The sequence below is a fragment of the Saccopteryx bilineata genome, chromosome 3 (genome assembly GCF_036850765.1).
Source record: "Saccopteryx bilineata isolate mSacBil1 chromosome 3, mSacBil1_pri_phased_curated, whole genome shotgun sequence".
Taxonomy (NCBI): domain Eukaryota; kingdom Metazoa; phylum Chordata; class Mammalia; order Chiroptera; family Emballonuridae; genus Saccopteryx; species Saccopteryx bilineata.
The window spans coordinates 129422045-129442734 of record NC_089492.1 but is presented as its reverse complement, the minus strand read 5'-3'; the positions used below and the strand labels follow the sequence as shown (position 1 = coordinate 129442734).

The 20690-nt window shown below is 50.4% G+C and overlaps 1 protein-coding gene across 3 annotated transcripts in view; it reads left to right on the top strand.

Annotated features, from left to right (window-relative positions):
* RAB11FIP5 (RAB11 family interacting protein 5) overlaps positions 1 to 20690 on the top strand; it is a 40216-nt gene that overhangs the window by 4961 nt on the left and 14565 nt on the right. For all 3 annotated transcript variants that reach the window (XM_066267378.1, XM_066267380.1, XM_066267381.1), the window contains exons 2-3: positions 18691 to 19127; positions 19262 to 19958. In XM_066267378.1, coding sequence (XP_066123475.1) covers positions 18691 to 19127; positions 19262 to 19958 — 1134 coding nt within the window. The remainder of the gene's footprint in view (positions 1 to 18690; positions 19128 to 19261; positions 19959 to 20690) is intronic.

Genomic DNA, 20690 nt, shown 5'->3' with positions numbered 1-20690 from the left:
TCCAGTCTGTCCTTTCTGGCTTTTACCTTCAGCACTGCTCCTAGTACACTCCAGTGGGTGTTCTGTGTGGAATAAAATGGTCCTGTCTTAAAGAACCCCTGGCCCAAGCTTGTGGGGTCAGTGGTTAGAGCCCGGCCCCTTGGGAAAGCCAAGGCTGTGGGCTCAGTTTGGTCTGGGACTAGTTTTTCTTTTTTCATCCCAAAACTGTTGTGACCACGGACAGGCTGCTAACTGTGGCTCCCTGAGAGGCCCTGCCAGCCCAGGTCCAACAGAGACTTGGTGATGGGGAACCTCCGAGAGACCTGTGGCACTAGCAGCACTTAGGGTTGAGACCAGGACCTTCTAGCCTGAGACCTCTTGAGGAGGGTGGGTTTGGGAGCACTGGGAGAGGCACCTTAGGGAAATGCAACCTGTTGGCCTAACGCTGGGGTGGTCTTCAAGGGTGACCACCTATTCCTTAGCCTGTACTAAGTTCTAGCCACATGCCTGGCACAGAACTGTTGTGGGTAGATGGCACACAGCCCCACAGCCTTCTCTCCAGAGGTGACTGCTCCTCAGGTAGCAGCTGAGGCCACAAGGTCCTTGGCCTCTTGGGCTCCTGTTCTAGCCCCACATCTGCAGATGAGGTGGGTGGGACTGCCTGGAAAGTCTGCTTTGGCTGCCGGGGGGGGGGGGGGGGGGGGGGAGGGTGTGGCTGTCCATAGAAGCCAGTCATTAGGACACAGGAGGCTCCATAGTTATGGGACAGTTTTTATTTGGGATTGCTTGAGCAGCAGTGTTGGGGTGAGTGGGGAGGGGTAGGAAGTGAGTTCCCTGTCAGACTGGGCGGCTCCTCCTGGCTGGCACAGCCACTTCCCGTTCCCTCTGCATCTGGCACTGGGCGGTAGCCTCATCTCTGCCCTGTTCTCCCCTTCCTGTGGGCAGCCAGAGACAGGCACAATTCAGCAGAGCCTCTGTCCAGGTGACCTTGAGGGCTGTCCCTTTGCTCTGATGGGCGCTGCCTGCCTCATTTGTTACTGCCGCCACCTGGCTCTGTGACGCTCTCACTTTGTCCAGCTGTTTCCCCTGCCTTCCCGCCCTGCTCAGGGACTGATAATTAACACAATGAGGGAGCGCTGTGTGTTTTCTGGGACTCAGTACTCTTTATTTCAGCCCTTTGCAAAACAATGTGGTCATGAAGAAGGTTTGTCCCTCCCCATGGCCAAGTAATAAAAGTATGTCCACAATGTGGCCTGGCAGCCCTGTCAGGGGAGAATCTGGTCACTTGGCTTCTTACTTAGCTGTCTACCCCTTAGGTTCTTTCTTCCCTCAGGAATGGCAGCCATCAGACGGGAACTGGGCTCGGCAGCTCACGCTGAGGCCACGAGTGGGCAGCTGGCCCAGGCCTCACAGGAGTAAGCAGTAAGCAAGCAGGGACCCTGCAAGTTTAGCTCCTGGGAGCAGCGTCTCAGAGGAGCTGCGCAGGGAGGGGCTTTGTCTCTGGCCACCTCAACCTTCAGCTGACCTGGGGGTGGGGAAGGGAAGCACAGCCTGCAAGTAATCCTGGATTCTAACGTCAGAGCTAGAACTGTGTTTAGACATATGGAAATTGAGGCTGGGGAGGGAGAGGGACATGCTCTCAGCTACTCAGCAATTAGGGAGGGTGGGGCTCAGTGTGTGGCTTCTGTTAGGCCCTGGCACCAGAAGAGATGGTATTTGGAGCCCTGTGTGCATCCCAAGGCACTTTTTGTGGAAGTGCTTGTGGGGTTTTAGAGGGGGACATTCCAGCTGGGGTGGGGGAGGGGGCGGAGGCTTATCTGTTGACCTGGTAGGCAGTTCTTTCTCGAGCACCTCAGCAGAGGCTGAGACAGGCCACAGGGGGATATGGACACCCCAGCCTCTGTGCCTGGAGGGCATGATCTTGTTAGGAAGATGGACCCCAACATTTGGAGGAAGGGCCACAGCCATGTGCTGTATTTGGGCACCTAGCCAGGGAACACTGGAGAAGTTCAGAGCAGACAGAGCTATTGGGGCCAACTGTGATCAGGGAAGGCCTTCTTGAAGAGGGGTTGTACACCAAAGACCTGTCAGGCCAGACATCAGGGAGCCCATCTGCCACTCCACCTTTCCCAAGTTCCCACGCTGACAGCATGTGGCACTTTGTTTTGGAGGATTATTTTTGCCTTGTTGGCCATAAACCCTTCCTGGGTGCTGCCACTGTTTTAAGGACTTAATTTAGCTCACAGCAACCTCTAGAGGTATATAGGTAGTTACTGTGTTTAGCAGATGGGGAAACACAGAGAGGCAGAGTGACTTCTCAAGGTACATGGTACATGCTAGAGCCAGAAGCTGGACCCAGGTGCCTGGTTTGACATTCTGTGTTCTTCACCACCATATGGTACTGGCCTTCTCAGTTTTCTTCCGTGTCTCCCATGATTTAACTCAGCATGGGACCAGGTGCTGAGCACCTGTCCTCCGAGGGTTCCTCTTTCCTCCCCAAGGCATACCTCAGGGTCAGTCTTGGATGCTCTAAGCATAGTCTGCTTCTCCAGTGGGAGGCCTTGGATGACTGAGATAAGCACATTCGGTCTGTGGCTCCTTGTCTGTTGTCTGTGTTGGGATGGAGGTCTTGCCTGGCACTTTGGGAAGGAAGGTATCACTGCCACAGGGGTATCTCTCAGGAGTTGGGGGAGGCCTCGGAAACTCGGCATTGGCCCCGGTACCATCCCCCTGCCTCAGGGAGATTGGCTGCCACTGGCTTATGCAGAAGAGCATCCACAGATACAAGGCTTTCTGAGTTTTTCCAAGACACCACATGCTTTTTTTTACTGTGACAGGACACTCCTGAGCCAGCCAGTTCCTCCCCTATGGCCACGCAGATGCAGTCATTTGTGGGGTTTGTTTTTCTTTCTTTCACATCTAGGAAGCAATGACTGGGCAACCCCTGTGACTAGTTCAGGGCTTTGGAGAAAACAAGAGAGAAAATGTATTGTCCTTTCCTTAAAAGGGTGAAAACATGTTTGAAATTAGACCTACACAGGAAGGATAATTAACCTACAAAGCAACATATAAAACGTACGAGAGAAGGAAATGGTCAGACGAAGGGCAAACTTAGTCAGGGTTGGAGTAATCAGTGTGGGCTTCCTGGGGAAGGGGGTACTTTCAATGACCAGAGAGGCATGCAGGGGGCTGGGCAGATTTTTAGGAGGGAGACTGCCCTTCTGGAAGGCGAGGTAAGTGTAGTAGGGAGTACAAGGGAGTCACGCTTAGTTTCTTATGTGCTTTTCCCAGCAAAGCAGCCTTTATTTCTTATGTGGACTTTTTAAAAAATTTTATTCATTTTTAGAGAGAAGAGAGAGAGGGAGAGAGAGGAGAGAGAGAGACAGAGAGAGAGAAGGGGGGAGGAGCTGGAAGCACCAACTCCTTGCCTTGACCAGGCAAGCCCAGGGTTTTGAACCGCAGCCTTTATTTCTTATTTATTTTTGAGTAGTTCACCTGGTTCAAATTGTGAAGGTACAGAGGATATAAAATGAAAATCTCCCTCGTTCGAACCTTGAGTCACCCAAGGTTCCCTCCTTTCTTCAGAGGCAACCAACATTACCAGTGACTCCGTGCACGTTTAAAAGTCAAGGCATTATGCATTTTCTTCTCCTCCTCCTTTTTATTTGTACAAATGCAACACTCTCCACACACAGGTCTCAACCAGTGATCAGGCTGACTTCCTCACAAAGGGATGTTTATTGTTTGTCTCTGCCTGTAGTGAACCTGGTTGAGACCTTGGCAGAGGGCACGGGCAGTACTTGGATTTGACCTCCATGACACAAGACTCTTGTTTGGGGTGAATGTGGAGTTAGGAGCAAACTGGGGTTGGGGTGGTGGTGAAGTAGAACTTCCTCCATATTTTCCTGTCTACCAAAGACCCCCTGGAGAGGGCATCTTGCTAGTTCTTTCCTTCCTCAGGGACAGGGTCTTCGCTGGTTGGTCCTGGGCCACCTCCCTCCTATCGAGCTGATGGCAGCCTCTAAAAGGCCCTTAATAGACAATAAGTTCAAATCTTTATGTGTGTTTGCCCTACTTTTCAGAGCGCTTTCCCAGCATCACCTCATTCTGTTCTTCCCTGAAGGCAGGCAGGGTGACTCCCATTTTTACAGATACAAAGACTGGGGTCTCAGGAGGTAGAATGACCTGTTCAAGGTCACAAGATGCATTAGTGGCAGCCGGATTTCTGACCTCTAAGCCCAGTGCTTTTTTCCCTACCTCGTGCTTTTGGTCATACATACTTTCTGTTGCTGTCTGCGGTGGTTAGACTGGTCTCCAGGCATTTTTATAGCTTTTTTTTTTTCTTTTCTGGGTGAGTGCAGTCGGTCTTGGCCAAGTTTGAGGCAGCTGATGGTGACAGACCTTTGGAACCTCCAGCAGTAGGAGGGATGAAGAGAGGAGCTTTAGCCAAGATGTTTGTGCCCAGGAGGGAGGGAGGCAGACCTGGCTGGATCCACAGGGAGCTGAGTAAGCCATGCCCACAAAGACGGGCAACTAATAAAGTGATGGTTCTGGGCTGCAGGGACTGTCCCTGGGGGCTGTCGGTGCCAGGCAGGGTGCCAGAGTAGGCGATAAGAACCATCTTCTGGCCTGATAGGAGGCAATATCCTACCCTATGATTGTGTCAAGCTGGCAGTTCTACTGTTGATACCAAATCAAAGGGTGGGTTAGGTTGTGGGTGTGGCCTGCCACCTGCACACCTCCTGTATGATAGTGCCTAAGGACCATGGCTCATGGTAGGATTTGGAGAGGAGGGAAGGTATCTGGATGGGAGAGACTGTGGAAAGGTTTTCCAGCATCTCTCCAAATTCTGAGTAATAATAGTTTTAGCTTATACTTGTCCCTGCCTCTAACTGGCTTATTTTATCACCCCTTTTACAGGGGTGAAATGGCTGAATTAAAGCCACTTAGTAAGTCAGATTCATTCAGGACTAGGACCCAGGTCTCCCAGGTCTTCCAATCCACTGGGGTTTTTCCACTATACCCTTAAAATAATCTTTCTTCAACTTATTTTTGGGAATAGCTGAGCCCTATGGATTTCATCTCATTTATCCCACAGGTGTTAGAAGGTGTTCCACATATCACTCCCTTGGTTGTGGGGGATAAAGGCGGGTGACAGTCCCTGCTGTCAGTAAGTCATGGGTGTGCAGGGTGAAATGTCTGCCAGAGTGGCACTGCGGGGGGGGGGGGGGGGCTGGCCCCTCCCACCCTCCCCATTGCTCCTGTCCTAGTTTAGGTTTTTTGTTTTTTTTTTATTAACCTCTGCTCTGGACTGTTATTATAGCTGCTGCTGCCTTTTTATAAACCAGAATGCCAGGTTATTAACTTATGAGGAGAAATAACTGCTAAGACATAAGGATTTGCTTGGGTCAGCCCAGCTATGGCACCCATCCTGGGCTGTGCTGGCTTCCAGGCAGCCTCCCTGCCTCACCTCTGCTGTCCCTCACTCTTCCTACAGCATAGCTTCTATCAGGTCCTGTTTACATGGTGTACCCTGTAGTACTCTTCAGAAACAGAATAAAGTTACAGCTCTTTAGCACAATGTTTGAGGCAATCTCGTATCTGCTCCAAAGCACCTCCCTGCCTGACTTTGCCTTTCCACTCTGCGCATCTGCATATTCTGTTCCTTCCACCTGGACTGTCTCCCCAGCCCTGTCCTTGCTTCCTCCTCATCCATTGTTCAAGGTCCAGTATAAATGCCATGCCATTCACCAGCTCTCTTGAAATCATCTTAGTACTCCCCTTTAACCTTCCTGTGCAGATTGTGCATTTTTGTGGTGTTTATCACCTTCGTCCTCTATTTATGTGGCTGTCTTATTTCCCAAACAAAGCATAAGCTTCTGAAGATACCCTCTTACTTGTTCCCTTGTTCCTGGCAAATTCTTGGGAAATGTTTCGAGTGGAGACTGGGCTGAGGCCTCCTCTGGTTAGGTGAGATGTCACTGGTGAGTTAGTTCTGTGCCTCTTAGGACATAGTGAGTGCCAGGATAGGGTCAGGACCCCATGTGCCAGGCCCTGTGCTGGGCTGCAGCCATGAGTAGGTCAGCACAAGCACAAGGCTCAAGATAAGACCATAGGACAAGGGGAAAAAACCTGTGTTCTGGCCCAAGGCTACCCTGACCTTCTCAGGGGTCTAATATTAACCCACTGTTAGTCCCAGGTGAGACCAGAGAGGAGTATAAGTAAGTCAGTGCTCCCTAAATGCTTCAGTACATGTTTTCAACCATCCCAAACAGATGCAGGGGCTCTTTATTTTTTCAAAAAAGCATAACCATAATGCCGTTATCACATACACAAAATCAACAACTCCTTAATAACCATCCAATATCCAGCCCATATTCAAATATCCCTGATATCATAACTGTATTTTACTCTTTTCTTTTCTTTCCTTCTCTTTTCTTTTTAAATTGAGAGGCAGGGAGGCAGAGAGACAGACTTCTGCATGTGCCCTGACTGGGATTTACCCAGCAAACCCCCTACCAGGTGATGCTCTGCTCATCTGAGGATGCTGCTGCTCCATTGCTGAGCAACTGAGCTATTTTAGCACCTGAGGCGAGGCCATCCTCAGCACCTGGGGCCAACTTGCTCAAATCATTAGAGCCATGGCTGCAGGAGGAGAAGAGAGAGTGAGAGAGAAGGCAGAGGGGTGGAGAAGCAGATGGTCACTTCCCCTGGGTGCCCTGACCAGGAATCGAACCCACGACTTCCACATGCCAGGCCAATGCACTACTGCTGAGCCAACTCGCCAGGGCAGAACTGTCTTTTCATTGGTGGTTTGTTTTAGGTCGCATACTGTGTCTAGTGTCAGGTCTCTCAGTATGACAGTTCCCTCTCTCTTTGTTTCAACCCTTCCCTTATGGAGGGGCTGGGTCCCTTGTCCTTGAGAACATCCTACATTGTTGAAGGGTCCTTAATGATGCCCTACACCCTCATTCTAACCTCTCTGCTAGCCTCTGAGCACTAGGTCTGGAAAGCCTGTTTCCCAGGTCCCACCTCCCAGCAAGAGTCCTGTGGGGTAGCTGCATGACTCTGCTGCATGGCCTCACCATCTGTATTTCATCTTCAGTGATGCCCAGGTTAAGCCATGGGATCTGGACTGTTAGCCAGACCCAACCATTAGGAAGTTCCCCATTACACTGTCTCCCGGTGGTTTTAGTATCCATTCATGATATTCATGATGATTGCCACCCAGGTCTCCAGTTCTGCCTTTTCTTCTGTATGTATTTGGAATCGGGCATAAGGAAAAGCTTTCCCTTTTCAACTGTTTGGTCACTCTACATAGAAATGCAGGCTGGAGCCTGACTGGTGGTGGTGCAGTGGACAGAGTGTCAACCTGGGAGGCTAAGGACCGAGGTTTGAAACCCCGAGGTTGCCGGCTTGAGCGTGGGGTCACTGGCTTGAGCACAGGATCTTTGACATGACCCCATGGTCACTGGCTTGAAGCCTAAGGTCACTGGCTTCAACAACGGGTCACTGGCTCAGCTGGAGCCCCCCAGTCAAAGCACATATGAGAAGCAACCAATGAACAACTAAAAGTGACACAACTATGTGTTAATGGCTTCTCATCTTTCTCCCTTCCTGTTTGTCTGCCTGTCTGCCTATCTCTCTAACTTAAAAAAAAAAAAAAAAAGAAGAAAAGAAAAGAAATGGCAGGCTGGAGTGACAGGAATTACAATTTTTGCCATCATTTTCCAGTTAGTGATGACTTTCAAATGAAAAACACACCCCGCCCCAGGAAAGTGCATACTAGTCTTTTATGTGGGAGGAGTTTCCTGCCAGAGCAGAGACTGCAGGGCTTCGTGGGCCTGAGGAGGTGAGGACAGGGTGGCATGTCTCTGAAGGCTGCAGGTCTTTGAAGGGCAAATGATTTAATCTATACAACATTGCTTGAACTGGCCAATGGCTGGCCTGCTAGAAATCTGGGGTAGATGATATATGAGCAGTTAGATATTTTGGTGTTTTCCCCTATATACATTGTCAGTTTCACAGGCCCGTCATCCCCAGCATGGCCGTAGCTGTTCACCAGCCTGAGGTGAGGCCACTTTCCTGAGAGGCTGGGGTTGTGGCTACAGCCAGGAAGGAGAAGCTGCAGACTTGGTGGGTTGCACCCGTAACAGGTGAGGCTTAGGTGGGGACAGTCTGGGGAAGTTGGGGATTGTGGAATAGGGGTCATGGTCATGATCAAACGAGCTCTGGGAGCAGCCTGCACCCCTGAGCACTAGGCTTTGAGAACCGGAGTGGGGCAGGGGAATTGTATTGGAGCAGAATCACTGTCCTTCCTTCTGTCTTGGTGAGAGTGCCCTTTCAGAAGTGGCTTCCTAGAAAGGAGGCCTTGTTGATTGTAGCACTCTTTATTCATAGGAAGTGCTTTAATGGTGCCTGCCCCTTCCCCACATGCATGTTCCATGGGTACATAGTTATCTCCAAGTTACGCTTGGCGGTTTTTCTCTCTTTGGAGTTACCTTTATTGGCATGCAGGGAGCTGAGGGTCAGATGGAGCACTGTAGCGTGACACTGGTGTCTCAGCTGCATGCCGGCTTCTTGCTCGTCGTCAGGCTCTCCCAGGCCCCTGAGTGGAGTCTGGGGAGCAATGCCTGTCCTCTGCCCTGAGACCTCAGCCTGGGTGCCATGCACTGAAGCAGGAAGGCAGACACCTGCCCTTCTGCTGCCTTTGTGCCCTCCCTACTCTATAGCAGGTGTTCTTAGCCCTTTTTGTGCCATGGACCTCTTCTCAGAACAATATTTAGGATTACAAGGCATACACATGATATTGGTGCACCTTTATCAATATATTATGACCTTTGCTAAAGTAACAGGGGTTTTATTACTGTATGTATTAAATCATGAGATCCAGTGGTGGTCTCATAACTTTAAAGTTCAAAGTAATGATGAGTGCAGACAATATTTTGTGACATCTATAACATCTGCAGTGTGATATGAAAATATCTATTTTTTCCTGGTGACACACTTATGGGTACTGTTACTCTACTACTACTGTTGCAAAAATTCATAATTGGAAGAAAAATGAAATTTCAGTTAGATAATCTAAAATAAAGATATAATTTTTATCTAACACATACCCCTTGCTCTGGAGAAATAAGGAGTGACTTTAGATTCCTTGGTAGGGCAGGGAGATGGGTTTTTGCACCTATTCTGTGTGTGTGTGTGTGTGTCTGTGTTGTACTTGGAGAAGGAGGCAGTCTAGGGCAGTGGTCAAGATTGGGGGCTCTGGAAAGAGGGAGCCTGAGTTCAAATCATGATTCTCCACTTACTGAAAATAAGTATGTGACCTAACCCAGTGGACTGCTCTGTGCCCATGTCTACATCTGTAAAAACATGAACTGACACTTGTGTGGCGTTTCCCATGTGCCAGGCCCTATTCTCTAAGTGCGTCACACACAATCCACTTCTTAAAGAGTTTTGTGAGGGAAATAGACTTCCATTACCCCCGTAGATGTGAAAACTGAGGCACAGAGAGATTGGGTGGCCTGCCCAAGGTCACAGAGCCGTAAGAGATGGGGCTGGGGCTTAAACCAGGCAGCCCGGCTCCAAAGTCTATGCTGATAGCCACTCTCAGGGTCTGCCTCCCACACCCCACCCTACAGGGCTGTTAAAAGGATTAGTAGGGTATAATTTGGTGTGTTGAGTGCTTAGTATAGTGCCCAACACACAGAAGGTACTAAATGAGAGGTAAAATTGTTGATGGTGATAAGATTAAAGGCCTAGTAGTGATGGGTGGGATCAAAAGCTACCTTCATACATGAGTCTGGGCACTTCTCAAATCTGGTTGGCACCTTCTCTCTCAGGAAGTTAATGAGATTCTTAGCTCAGGGATGGGGGATAAGAGTCTCAAAGATAAAGAAGATCCCCTTTGGTAACTGTCCCCTTGAAGCCTGGCTCTTGTGACTCCTTCCCTCAGGAGGCTTCTGTAAGGGGATGGTGGGCAGGATCCCTTTCTTTGCTCTTTGGAAATTCCTGGTGTCATGGATAAGACCCATGGATTTGTAGTGATAGAAATGTTGCACAGTTGTTCATTTGCGAACAGGAACAAACAAGTTCTCAATTCATGGATTAATTTGTTCGTTCATTGAACAAATATTTGGGTATCCACTATTTGAAGTGCTGGGGAAGCCGAGATGAGCAGAATTAGCAGGGAAAGACAGACATTAAGTGGCTGTGCACACACACATCATCTTACGGTGTGGAATACATGCATGCTCGTGCATGTGTGCATGAATACACACACACTGCTACTCTACTGCTCTGCTACATGTCAGGTAGGATTAAGTATGTTTAAAAAATAAAGTAGGGTGAGGGACAGTTGTAGTTGGGGTACTCAGGGAAGATGGACGAGGTTCAGATAAACTGACATGAGTGAGTGAGTGAACCATGGTCTGAGATCTAGGCCTGTGTCTCAGCAAAGGGTGAAGCAGCTACATAGTGGCTTTGAGTTGTGAGCATGGATGTTGGGTTGAGGGACACCAGGAAGGCCAATGTGGGTGAGAGACACAGAGAGTCAGGGAAGCCGGGAGCCAAAAGATATGTCCTTTCCACCATTCTAAGGGGTGAGTGTGATATGCGCTGACCTCACCTGTTTGCTGGGTGGATAGCAGGGAGGCAGGTGAGCAGGGAACTGTATTGTCCAGCAGGAGATGGTGGGGGGCTGCACTGTAGGGTGACAGTGGTGGGAGGGGGTGGATTGTAGATATACATTGTGTTCGTAAAGTCATGGTGCACTTTTGACCGGTCACAGGAAAGCAACAAAAGACGATAGAAATGTGAAATCTGCACCAAATAAAAGGAAAACTCTCCCAGTTTCATACCTATTCAGAGCAGTTCGATGTGGGCTCATGCACAGATTTTTTAGGGCTCCTTAGGTAGCTATCCCGTATAGCCTCTACAGACTCGTCACTGACTGATGGCCTACCAGAACGGGGTTTCTCCACCAAACTGCCGGTTTCCTTCAACCGCTTATCCCATTAAGTAATGTTATTCCTATGTGGTGGCGCTTCGTTATAAACACACTGATATTCACGTTATTCACGTTGCACTTTGGTCACGGATTTGAATTTAGTGAGCCACAGAACACACTGAACTTTCTTCTGTACCGTCCACATCTCGACTGGCATGTCCGTGGGCTGCTCCGCTGTATACATAGTGTTTTGTCATCATCTGCACATGTGCACATGCTGCCACATCATCCTACAGAAACTGGGAGTGTTTTCCTTTTATTTGGTGCAGATTTCACATTTCTATTGTCTTTTGTTGCTTTCCTGTGACCGGTCAAAAGTGCACCATGACTTTACGGACACACTGTAATTTGCAGGTAGGGCTAAAAGAATTCAAGGTTTCGATGTGGGCTGTGAGGAGAAAAAGAGACAAAGATGGTTCTTGGGTTTGGGGCCTGAAATAAACGACATGTGGAAGGCTCAGGAAGGGTCAACATGATTATTCAGGTTGTAAGCTGAATTTTAGACTGATTAGAATTGGAAATGAGTCTGGAGTGCTCGGGCCTGTGTCTGTCTGTCCCCCGCCACCCTACTCTCTGACAGGAACCACCCTGGCACTTGCCTATGTTTGGCATCTACCCTAGGTTGACCCTCCCAGAATGTTGGGCTTTTCCAGTTACACTGTGTGGCAACTGTTAGCCCAGCTGTGTACCCAGAGAGATGGGCAGAGAGCTGGGTATGGGGAGCCCACTAGCAGGAGAGAGTAGGGCCATGGTCTTGATAACAGGTGAGGCAACAAGTCCCCCACTCCTGGCATCCCACCTATGTCCTCTGTCCCTGTGGTGTGTGGGGAGAGGTCCAGCCTGGGGGGAGACTGAGGGCTGAGTTCATACTGGACCTGCTGAACTTTGTCAGGCGTGGGAGTGTGGGGAAGATATTGTGGCTAAGCAGGGGCCCTCTAAGAGTTTTCCCACGCCTGACCTTCAGTGGTGCAGTAGTGTCTACCTTGAATACTGAGGTTGCTGGTTCAAAGCCCCTTGCCTGGTCAGGGCACATATGAGAAACAACTACTGTTAATAGGAGTTGATGCTTCTTGGTCCTCCCTTTTTTTTTCTCTCTCTCTCTTTCTCCTCTATCTAAAAATCAATAGATAAAAATCTTTAAAAAATGTTTTCCTGTGGTCGGCACTCAGAAATTCAGGACCCCGATGGCTGTTGGGGAGGCTGCTCCCAGACAAAGTTGTAATGACCTGGGGCAGGACAAACCCCAAGATTTTCTCAGTGGCCTCTCAGGGCTCAGTCCCCTCAGGATTGGGCCAACCCCTTCAATGGGTTTCTGGTCTTTATTCCCCTTCTGTGTGTCTGTTTGGGAGGTTGATGCACATCCAGCCCTTTTGCAGCCTCTGCCCTCTCAAGGTGTCTGGAGGCCCAAGTGTTTGCAGTCAGCTTGATAAGAAATGCTTCACTTTAAAGACTATGGGCATGGGCTGGAGTTAGGCATCTTCATGTTCAAGTTTAGATTTCCATCACTTATTACCTGTGTGACCTCAGATGAGTCACAAACCTCTGAAAGTTAGTTTCCTCATTCACCTAATAGGGAAAAAAGACCCAGTCTCCTGGACTGTGTAGGTAGTGGAAGAGGCGCAGAGCCTGGGACACAGTGAGCACACAGTGAGGCCAGCCCTGCTGATTCTCAGCTCATCACGTGTCTTCCTCTATGCAGGTATGGTCCTCACAGCCCATCTGCACCCACGGGGTCAGACCTGCATTTTAACCAGACCCAGGGATCCTTTAGTTCGTTGCAGTTTGAGAAGGGCTGATGAATGTTACTCCTGAAGAGCAGCATCCATAGCTCTGCACACCTCTTCAGGGGCAGGGAGGTTTCTCTTACTGCTCTTTCCCTGGTTGTGACCATCATGTTTGGGCTGCAGATGTACCTGGGACAAGTCCTAGCTAATGATCATCTTTGTCAAAACCCTTGCCTTCCAAGCATGTGCTGCCAGGGCCTTGGAGAGTTCAGGTGCCCCACACAGTGTGAGCGTTGTGGTGTGATGCTGTGGAGCAGTTTGAACTTGCAGTGGTGGACCTGCAGGTTGGTGATTTACATGCAGCAGGAGCCAGGAGCCAGGGCTTTGAGATCCGGAGTGGGGCAGGGGAATTTTACTGGAGCAGAATCACTGTCCTTCCTTCTGTCTTGGTGAGAGTGCCCTTTCAGAACTGGTTTCCTGGAAAGGAGGCCTTGTTCATTGTAGCACTCTTTATTCATAGGAAGTGCTTTAATGGTGCCTGCCCCTTCCCCACATGCATGTTCCATGGTACATAGTTATCTCCTGGGGAAGGGATGGGCATTGCTAGGGCCAGCCGTCTCAGAAGGAGCAGGTCCAGTGGTGGGATTCACATTATTTAACAACTGGTTCTCTGCCCTAATGACTATTTCAAGTATAAAAAAAAATATGCCGAAAGGTGGATTATTTCATGCATTTAATTCTTAAATAAGAATAAAAGAGGTATACAAAACTAGATTATGTTATAAGAGTTTTAAGATATTAATGAAAAATATTAAATAATACCTGACAAAAAACAATAAAACTGTTATTTAAGATATTTCCATATTGCTTCTTGATTGGCGTCCTTACCGGCAATTTTCTTTGCTTTTATTTGAGCATCATTGGCTGTGTGATTTATCCTTAACCATCTTTTCACTGTAGGAGTAGGATCTATTCCTTTAGGGTGTAAATTTGTGATTTCCACTTTGGGTGGCTGCCCAGGCACCCACCTTAGAGAGAACCCTGATTACAAATGCCATTTTAACAACTGGTTCACCAAACTTCACAAAAAATGAGGTATCGGTTCTGCCGAACCGGCGTGAACAGGCTGATTCCCACCACTGAGCTGATCCTCTGGACTTTGGAGGGCAAGCCTTAGCTGGGCAGATGAGAGATGCAGGTTCCTCTGGGTACTGCTTGAGTACCCAGAGAATGAGAATGGTCCCAGGTGGACGGAAAGTTGGTCTCTGATCCACAAAGGGAGGTAGACCAGGCAGGAACCATCCCACTGTGAATTCAGTCACTTGAGGAGGAACCCTTCCCCTTTAACTTAAAAAAATATATTCCCAGGCCTGGCCTTTGTAATTCTGTAGGCTTTAGGGTGGTATCTTGGTATAGGTAGATATAGTCCCGTGCTGACACATAGCTGGTTTGGGTGTCTCAGCTGGAGAGTTCTGTCTCGCGGGCCACCATCTAGATGTGTGTTGGGGTGTTGGGGCCTTGGTCAAATCCTGACTTATTTTGAATGGATCTCAGCCATGGATAGAAGTGACAGGTCAGGCCTCAGCCTAGGCCTTGGAGTTGGAGGTCCTGGGGCTGCAGTGGCCCATGCAGGGCAATGAGATAGCAATAGAGAAAGAGAGAGAGAGAGAGAGAGAGAGAGAGAGAGAGAGAGAGAGAGAGAGAATGCACCCAGGGGTGCAGGGGTGGTATGAGGAGGAGCTGAAACTCTTAAGCCAGAGGCCAGGGCAGGAGGCCCTGCTGCCTTCACATGGGGCCCTCTCCTCTGTGGCCAGTCCTGCGGAACTGAGGGTGAATATTTGTTCAAGGAGCTGGCAGATGCCCTTGAAGGCGAGGCACAGCCCTCAGGGTTAGGGACTTCGTGTGTTCATTCTCTCAGATGCCGATGGGGTGGTATCCCCACCTGATGGCCGGGAAACAGAAGCTTACGGAAGTAACCTGGTAGGTGGAGTTTGTACACCAGTAAGTGAGGGGGGGGGGGCATATGTGCACTCAGGGTGCAGAGCCAGCTCTGAGCCACCATGCTGGGTTGCCACATGCATCTGGAGGAGAGCTCTGAGCAAGGGGTGGGTAGAGCAAGGGCAAAACGAGAGGGAGGGTGGGCAGTGAATCTCTGAGGGCTTTACTGCCAGGTATTGTTCCTTTGCTTTGGAGCTGTGTGCCTGGGGGAGGGAGGGTGCTCAGTAACATGCACAGGGCACACAGTTTAGCTAGGGAGATCTCAGGCAGCTGAGATGACAATCCCGGGTGGTCAGAGCAGAGTGTGGCCAGATCTGGCTGTAGAGTAAGTTTGGTTCAGAGTATGAATACCTGGTTAGAAAGAGGAGGGTTGGACTGGGCCAGGATGGTGGTACCAGAGAGAGCTTCTTAGAGGTGGAACTTGAACTGGGCCATATGACCAAGTAGTCTCATTCCCCATGGGAGCCTCAATCTGCAGGGGTGAGATGCTCAGGGCCTATTTGCTCTGGAGTCTGCTGTGCGCAGGGCTCTGTCAAGAGAAAGTCTCCATCATTTCACTGAGGGATCACCAGCCCGTGTCAGCGGTGTTCAGGGCTTCCTAGCCTTAACTGGACTGTGTGCTGCAGTGTTGGGCAGGCCAGGGTCTGTTGGGGGACCCTGTGGACAGGCAGGAGGAAGCAGGGGTAGAAGGGAAGAATATGGCTTTTGTCTGGGGCTGTTGGTTGTGGTGCACTGCTGTCTCAGTCTGTGAGGGTCACAGTCCTGGGAGAATGCCTCCTGTGGTTGAGTCCCTGGGGCACCTGACATACCAGCCAGGGTCCAGTTCAGGCCTGGCCTGGCGGGCAGAGGAAAGTAGGATGAGTTGATAGGGTGATAGCTGAGTGACAGTGGCTGGAGGTGTAGAGGCAGGTCCTGGCCATTCTCAACCTCACTCTGCTCTGGATGGGAGAGTTAGACAATGGTGAAGGAAGTCTTTTCTCTTCCTTCCTGGCTGCCCTGAAAAGCAGGTCCAGAAAGAACCCCAAATTCCCTGGGAAAGAGCAGGAGAAGCAAAGGGAAGGTTCTTCTTATAGAAGACAGGGTTGGAAAGGGCAGGGGACAAGGATCCTTTGGGCAGAGGACCTGAGCCTTATCCTGGGTTAGTGAGATACCTCCCTTTTACTAGAGGAGGACAAACAAGCAGCCCATTCTGTGGCTCAGGCAATTGAGATAAGATAGGAATGGGTGTTTTCTTGTCTTTTTCTCCTATTATGACAGAAATATATGCTTCTTATGAAAAATTCAAACAGGATAAAAATAGACAATGTCGGATGTGATAGCTCCCTGCAGCCTGACTTCCCGAGATAACCATGGCTAGTGCTGTGGTGTTAGGTGACCGGTGGGGCTGAGGGCCCCTGACCTTTATGCCCCAGCAAAGGATGTGTGTGCTTGCTGATTCCAGCTACTTGAGGCTGGGAGGGTTTGGGGCTGGAGGCCATACATAGCTCTTCTGCCCCACCTCCCAGGATCTTCCTGCCTTAAATGGGGTCTAGGCCAGGTCTGGGGAAAGTGACTAGGGCTTGGCCTTTAAAGACTCTATGTGGTGTCTGACCAGGTGGTGGCGCAGTGGATAGAGCGTCGGACTGGGACACAGAGGACCCAGGTTCGAGACCCCAAGGTCGCCAGCTTGAGCGCTGGCTCATTGTATTTGAGAAGGCTCACCAGCTTGAGCCCAAGGTCACTGGCTCGAGCAAGGGGTTACACGGTCTGCTGAAGGCCCGCGGTCAAGGCACATATGAGAAATCAATCAATGAACAACTAAGGAACTGCAACGAAGAATTGATGCTTCTCATCTCTCTCCCTTCCTGTCTGTCTATCCCTCTCTCTGATTCTGCCTCTGCCACACACACACACACACACACACACACACACACACACATGACTATATGGTGCCCAGTGTTGCTAGTGGGGACCTGATGCTATTCTAATTCCTGAATAAATGAACCTGTCTCTCCTCTTTGGAAGCCTTCAGGGTCTCCTTTCTGTATCTGGTGTTCTGAAACCACAGAGATACCTATTGGCTGGCTTTTTGTTCATTGTACTGCATACTTGGGGGTCCTTCTGTGCTGGTGTTTATGTCCTTCAGCTAAGGAAAACTTTATTGTGTTTTTTCTTTCTTTGTTTATTTATCCTCTTTGTGTTGTTTGCATATGCTGTTTCTTTTTTTTTCTTGGTTAATAAAATTTATTTTAGAACAGTTTAATGTGTACAGAAAAACTAGTGAAAAGTACAGAGAGCTCCCCCTATATACTCCTTAAACCCCCCCTTTCCTCTGTTGCTAGCATCTTGCGTTAGTGTGATACATTTGTTACAACTGATGGGCCAATGTTGATACAGTATTATTAATTAGAGCCCTTAGCTCACATTAGGGTCCACTCTTTGTGTTTTTTATTCTGTGGGTTATGACAAATGTATGATGACATGTATCTATAGTCATAGGATTATACAAAATAGTTTCATTGCCCTGTGAATTCTTGATTTTCAGGTTGCTCGGCTTTTGTCTTATCTTATGAATGGGAAAGATGACTCCCAAGCCTCACACATGGGACCAGACTCTGCCCTCTTGTTTGACTTGCCAGTTATTTGGTTGTGGACTTCCTTGGATTGACCTCTAATAATCACCTCATTTTTGTCTTTCTCCATTCTGAAGATTTCCTCCAATTTATCTCGAAACCCATCCTTTGAATTTTTTAGTTCAGCTTTCTGAGCTGGGAGGTTACACATTCTGGGTGCTAGTGAGAGAAAGGGGCCTGATTTTCACTGAGTCCTGTTTTCAGCTGTGCCTGACCCTATCATTTGGGCTGCTCTCCCTCAATGCAGAATCTTTCTGGTTCAGTGTCTGCAGAATCTCTCCACTCACCTCTGTGGAGATGGGCAGGAGTATGACCTGGGTGAATGGGTACAGCCAGCCAGGCAGAATCAGCTTGGTCAGCCCTTCCTTTTGGGCCTTCTCCTAGGAGTCTGAGTGGTTGGGGGAGGGTTTGAGGAAAGGAGAGGGAGGAAGAGCTTCATTTACACTCGTCCCCTGCATGGTAGACTTCACCCACCCTGGCCATGAGTGTGAGGGTCTCTCTGGGAGTGTGTAATGGAAAGAACATGGGCTTTGGGTACAAAAAAATCCTGGCTTCTTGGCTTCCCTCCTTCCTGGTAGTTTGTGCTCAAAGGACTCCTGATCTGTGAACTTGGGGTAGTGTCTGTGATTTCATGGGCTTGATGTGAGGTGTAAGTAGTGGGAGTGGGAAGAGACACCGTGCACTCCATTGTAACACGCAGCAGATGCTCATCAGATATGAGTGTTTTCTCTTCCCTGGTCTCTTGCTTAAGGCCCTTTTATGCCATCCTGTTTGCTCCTACATCTTGCAGAGGTGCTCCTGGTGGGTGAGTCAGTGAGTGGGTGAGGTGTGTATGGCTATGCACCAGGGTTCCTGTGTTCTTGGCCCAGGGCCTCTGGGTGAGCTATTCTTTCCTGGGCTCACTGGTGGCTCAGAGCAGAGCTTTAGCTTGGACTGGCCAGCGGAGATGATGTTAACAGGGAAAAATGTGGGCAGGTCTATCTGTAACAGGGGACTGGAGATGTTAGTCTTTCCCAGACCCAGCGTCACCCCTCTGGGCCTCAGAGTGTCAGCTGTAGAGGGGATGGGGCCGGGGAGAGGTCTCTGAGCTCCAGGGAAGCTGCAAGGTTTGGAGGGGGCTGTGGCATGGTAACCCCTGCCCTGCCTGGTAGCACCTTGGAACTTCCCCTACTCAGGATGTAGTTTCTTTCATCGTGGAAAAGTGTTGGATAGTTTTCACCTGTGCCTGTGATGTGGAAGGCAGGGCCTGTGTGTCAGAGCAGGAGTTGGTGGTGAGAAGCTGTCATGGCCGTATGAGGTGATGGGCACTTGTGGAGGCCAGGCTCCCTGTGTCTGTGACCAGGCTCTCCCCCCACCCTTCTCACAGGTGGTACAAGCTACACTCCAAGGCAGGCAAGAAGGAGAAGGAACGTGGGGAGATCCAAGTCACCATCCAGTTCACTCGTAACAACTTGAGTGCCAGCATGTTTGACCTGTCCATGAAGGACAAGCCGCGGTCCCCCTTTAGCAAGATTAAGGACAAGATGAAGGGCAAGAAGAAGTATGACCTGGAATCTGCTTCTGCCATCCTCCCAAGCAGTGCCCTGGAGGATCCCGAGCTGGGCAGCCTGGGCAAGATGGGCAAAGCCAAAGGCTTCTTCCTCCGCAACAAGCTGCGCAAGTCATCCCTGACCCAGTCCAACACCTCGTTGGGCTCGGACAGTACCCTGTCCTCAGCCAGTGGGAGCCTGGCCTACCAGGGCTCTGGGGCCGAGCTGCTCACCCGTTCTCCTAGCCGCAGCAGCAGGCTGTCCACCGAAGGGGGTGAGCAATGAGGGGCCACGCCTGCTGCAGAGGGGAGCGGAGGTCACACTTTCCCTTCAAGGGAGCAGGGGAGGCCCCAGGCCAGGAAACGGCTTCTCTTCCCTGTGCTAACCCTGCGTGTGCTTCCTTTTCAGGCAGGGACTCTGCACAGTCCCCCAAGTTGTTCACCCACAAGAGGACCTACAGCGACGAGGCCAGCCAGATGCGAGCAGCTCCTCCTCGAGCCCTTCTTGATCTTCAGGGCCACCTTGACGCCACCACCCGCTCGTCTCTCTGTGTCAACGGAAGCCACATTTATAACGAGGAGCCCCAGGGCCCCTTGCGGCACCGCAGCTCCATCTCCGGTCCATTTCTACCCTCCAGCTCCCTGCACAGTGTTTCTTCCCGGCCCTCTGAGGAGGGACCTCAGTCTGCAGATGACTCCTGGGGCAGAGGCAGCTGCAGCACCAACAGCTCAGAGGCAGTGCCTGGACAGGAGGAGCTGAGCACTCAGGCCAAAGTGCTGGCCCCAGGGGCCAGCCACCCTGGAGAGGAGGAGGGGGCCCAGCTCCCAGAGGGGAAGCCAGTGCAGGTTGCCACGCCCATGGTGGCCTCCTCTGAGGCTGCGGCAGAGAAGGAGGGAGCCCGGAAGGAGGAGCGGAAGCCCAGGATGGGCCTTTTCCACCATCACCACCAGGGGCTGAGTCGGAGCGAGTTGGGGCGCCGTGGCTCTCTGGGGGAGAAGGGCCCCACCCTGGGGGCCTCTCCCCATCATTCATCCAGCGGGGAGGAAAAGGTCAAGAGTAGCTGGTTTGGTTTGAGGGAAGCCAAAGAACCAACTCAGAAACCCAGGTACGTCCTTGGCAATACCAGCTTTGCCCCTCAGGAAGGATGCTGGGTGTTTGCAGCCTGGATCCCAGGGCGGGAAGGAGGGCTGATGATGTGGCCCTTGGGCAGACCGCGGGGGTTCTGGCTTTGCATGGTTGAGTGCAGTTCTCCCTAAGCCAAGGCTCTTTGTCTGCACGTGGAGGCAGGTGAGTCTCAAGAACATGGTGCTCTGAGGGCCCAGTGTATCGAGGAGTACAGCTCTTCAGTGGTGGGCCTTGCTTCATGAGTTGGTAGAGGGAGGAATAGGAGGAAAGCAAGAAGGCCATTTGTATATATTCTATGTTATTTGACCTCCACCTCTTGCCCTCTGGCCTCAAGGTAAGGAAGACTTGGCAGGTAGAGAGGTGGGGCCTGGGGACCACACTTCAGACTTCCTCACCCTCCCTGAAGCTAGCCAACTTCCCCAAGCTGTTCCTGCTCAGTTTTTATGTCTCCCCCCGAAGAGGAGAGTCAAGTAATTGATGCCTCCACCCCTTCCTCAATGCACTTACCTCCAAGTGCTCCCCTGCCCTGGCGGGAGGTTGTGGGAACCTCCTCGGAAATCTGTAACCTTCTGTACTTGGAGACCCTTGGGCTGTGGCCCTCCATGGGCCTCATGGTCTTGAGGCATGGCAAGTGCTGATTATGATGGCTGCTTTGTTCTGAGTGTGCTCAGTCTAAAGGAGGGATGCAGGAGTCCTTTAGCTGAGGCCCTGG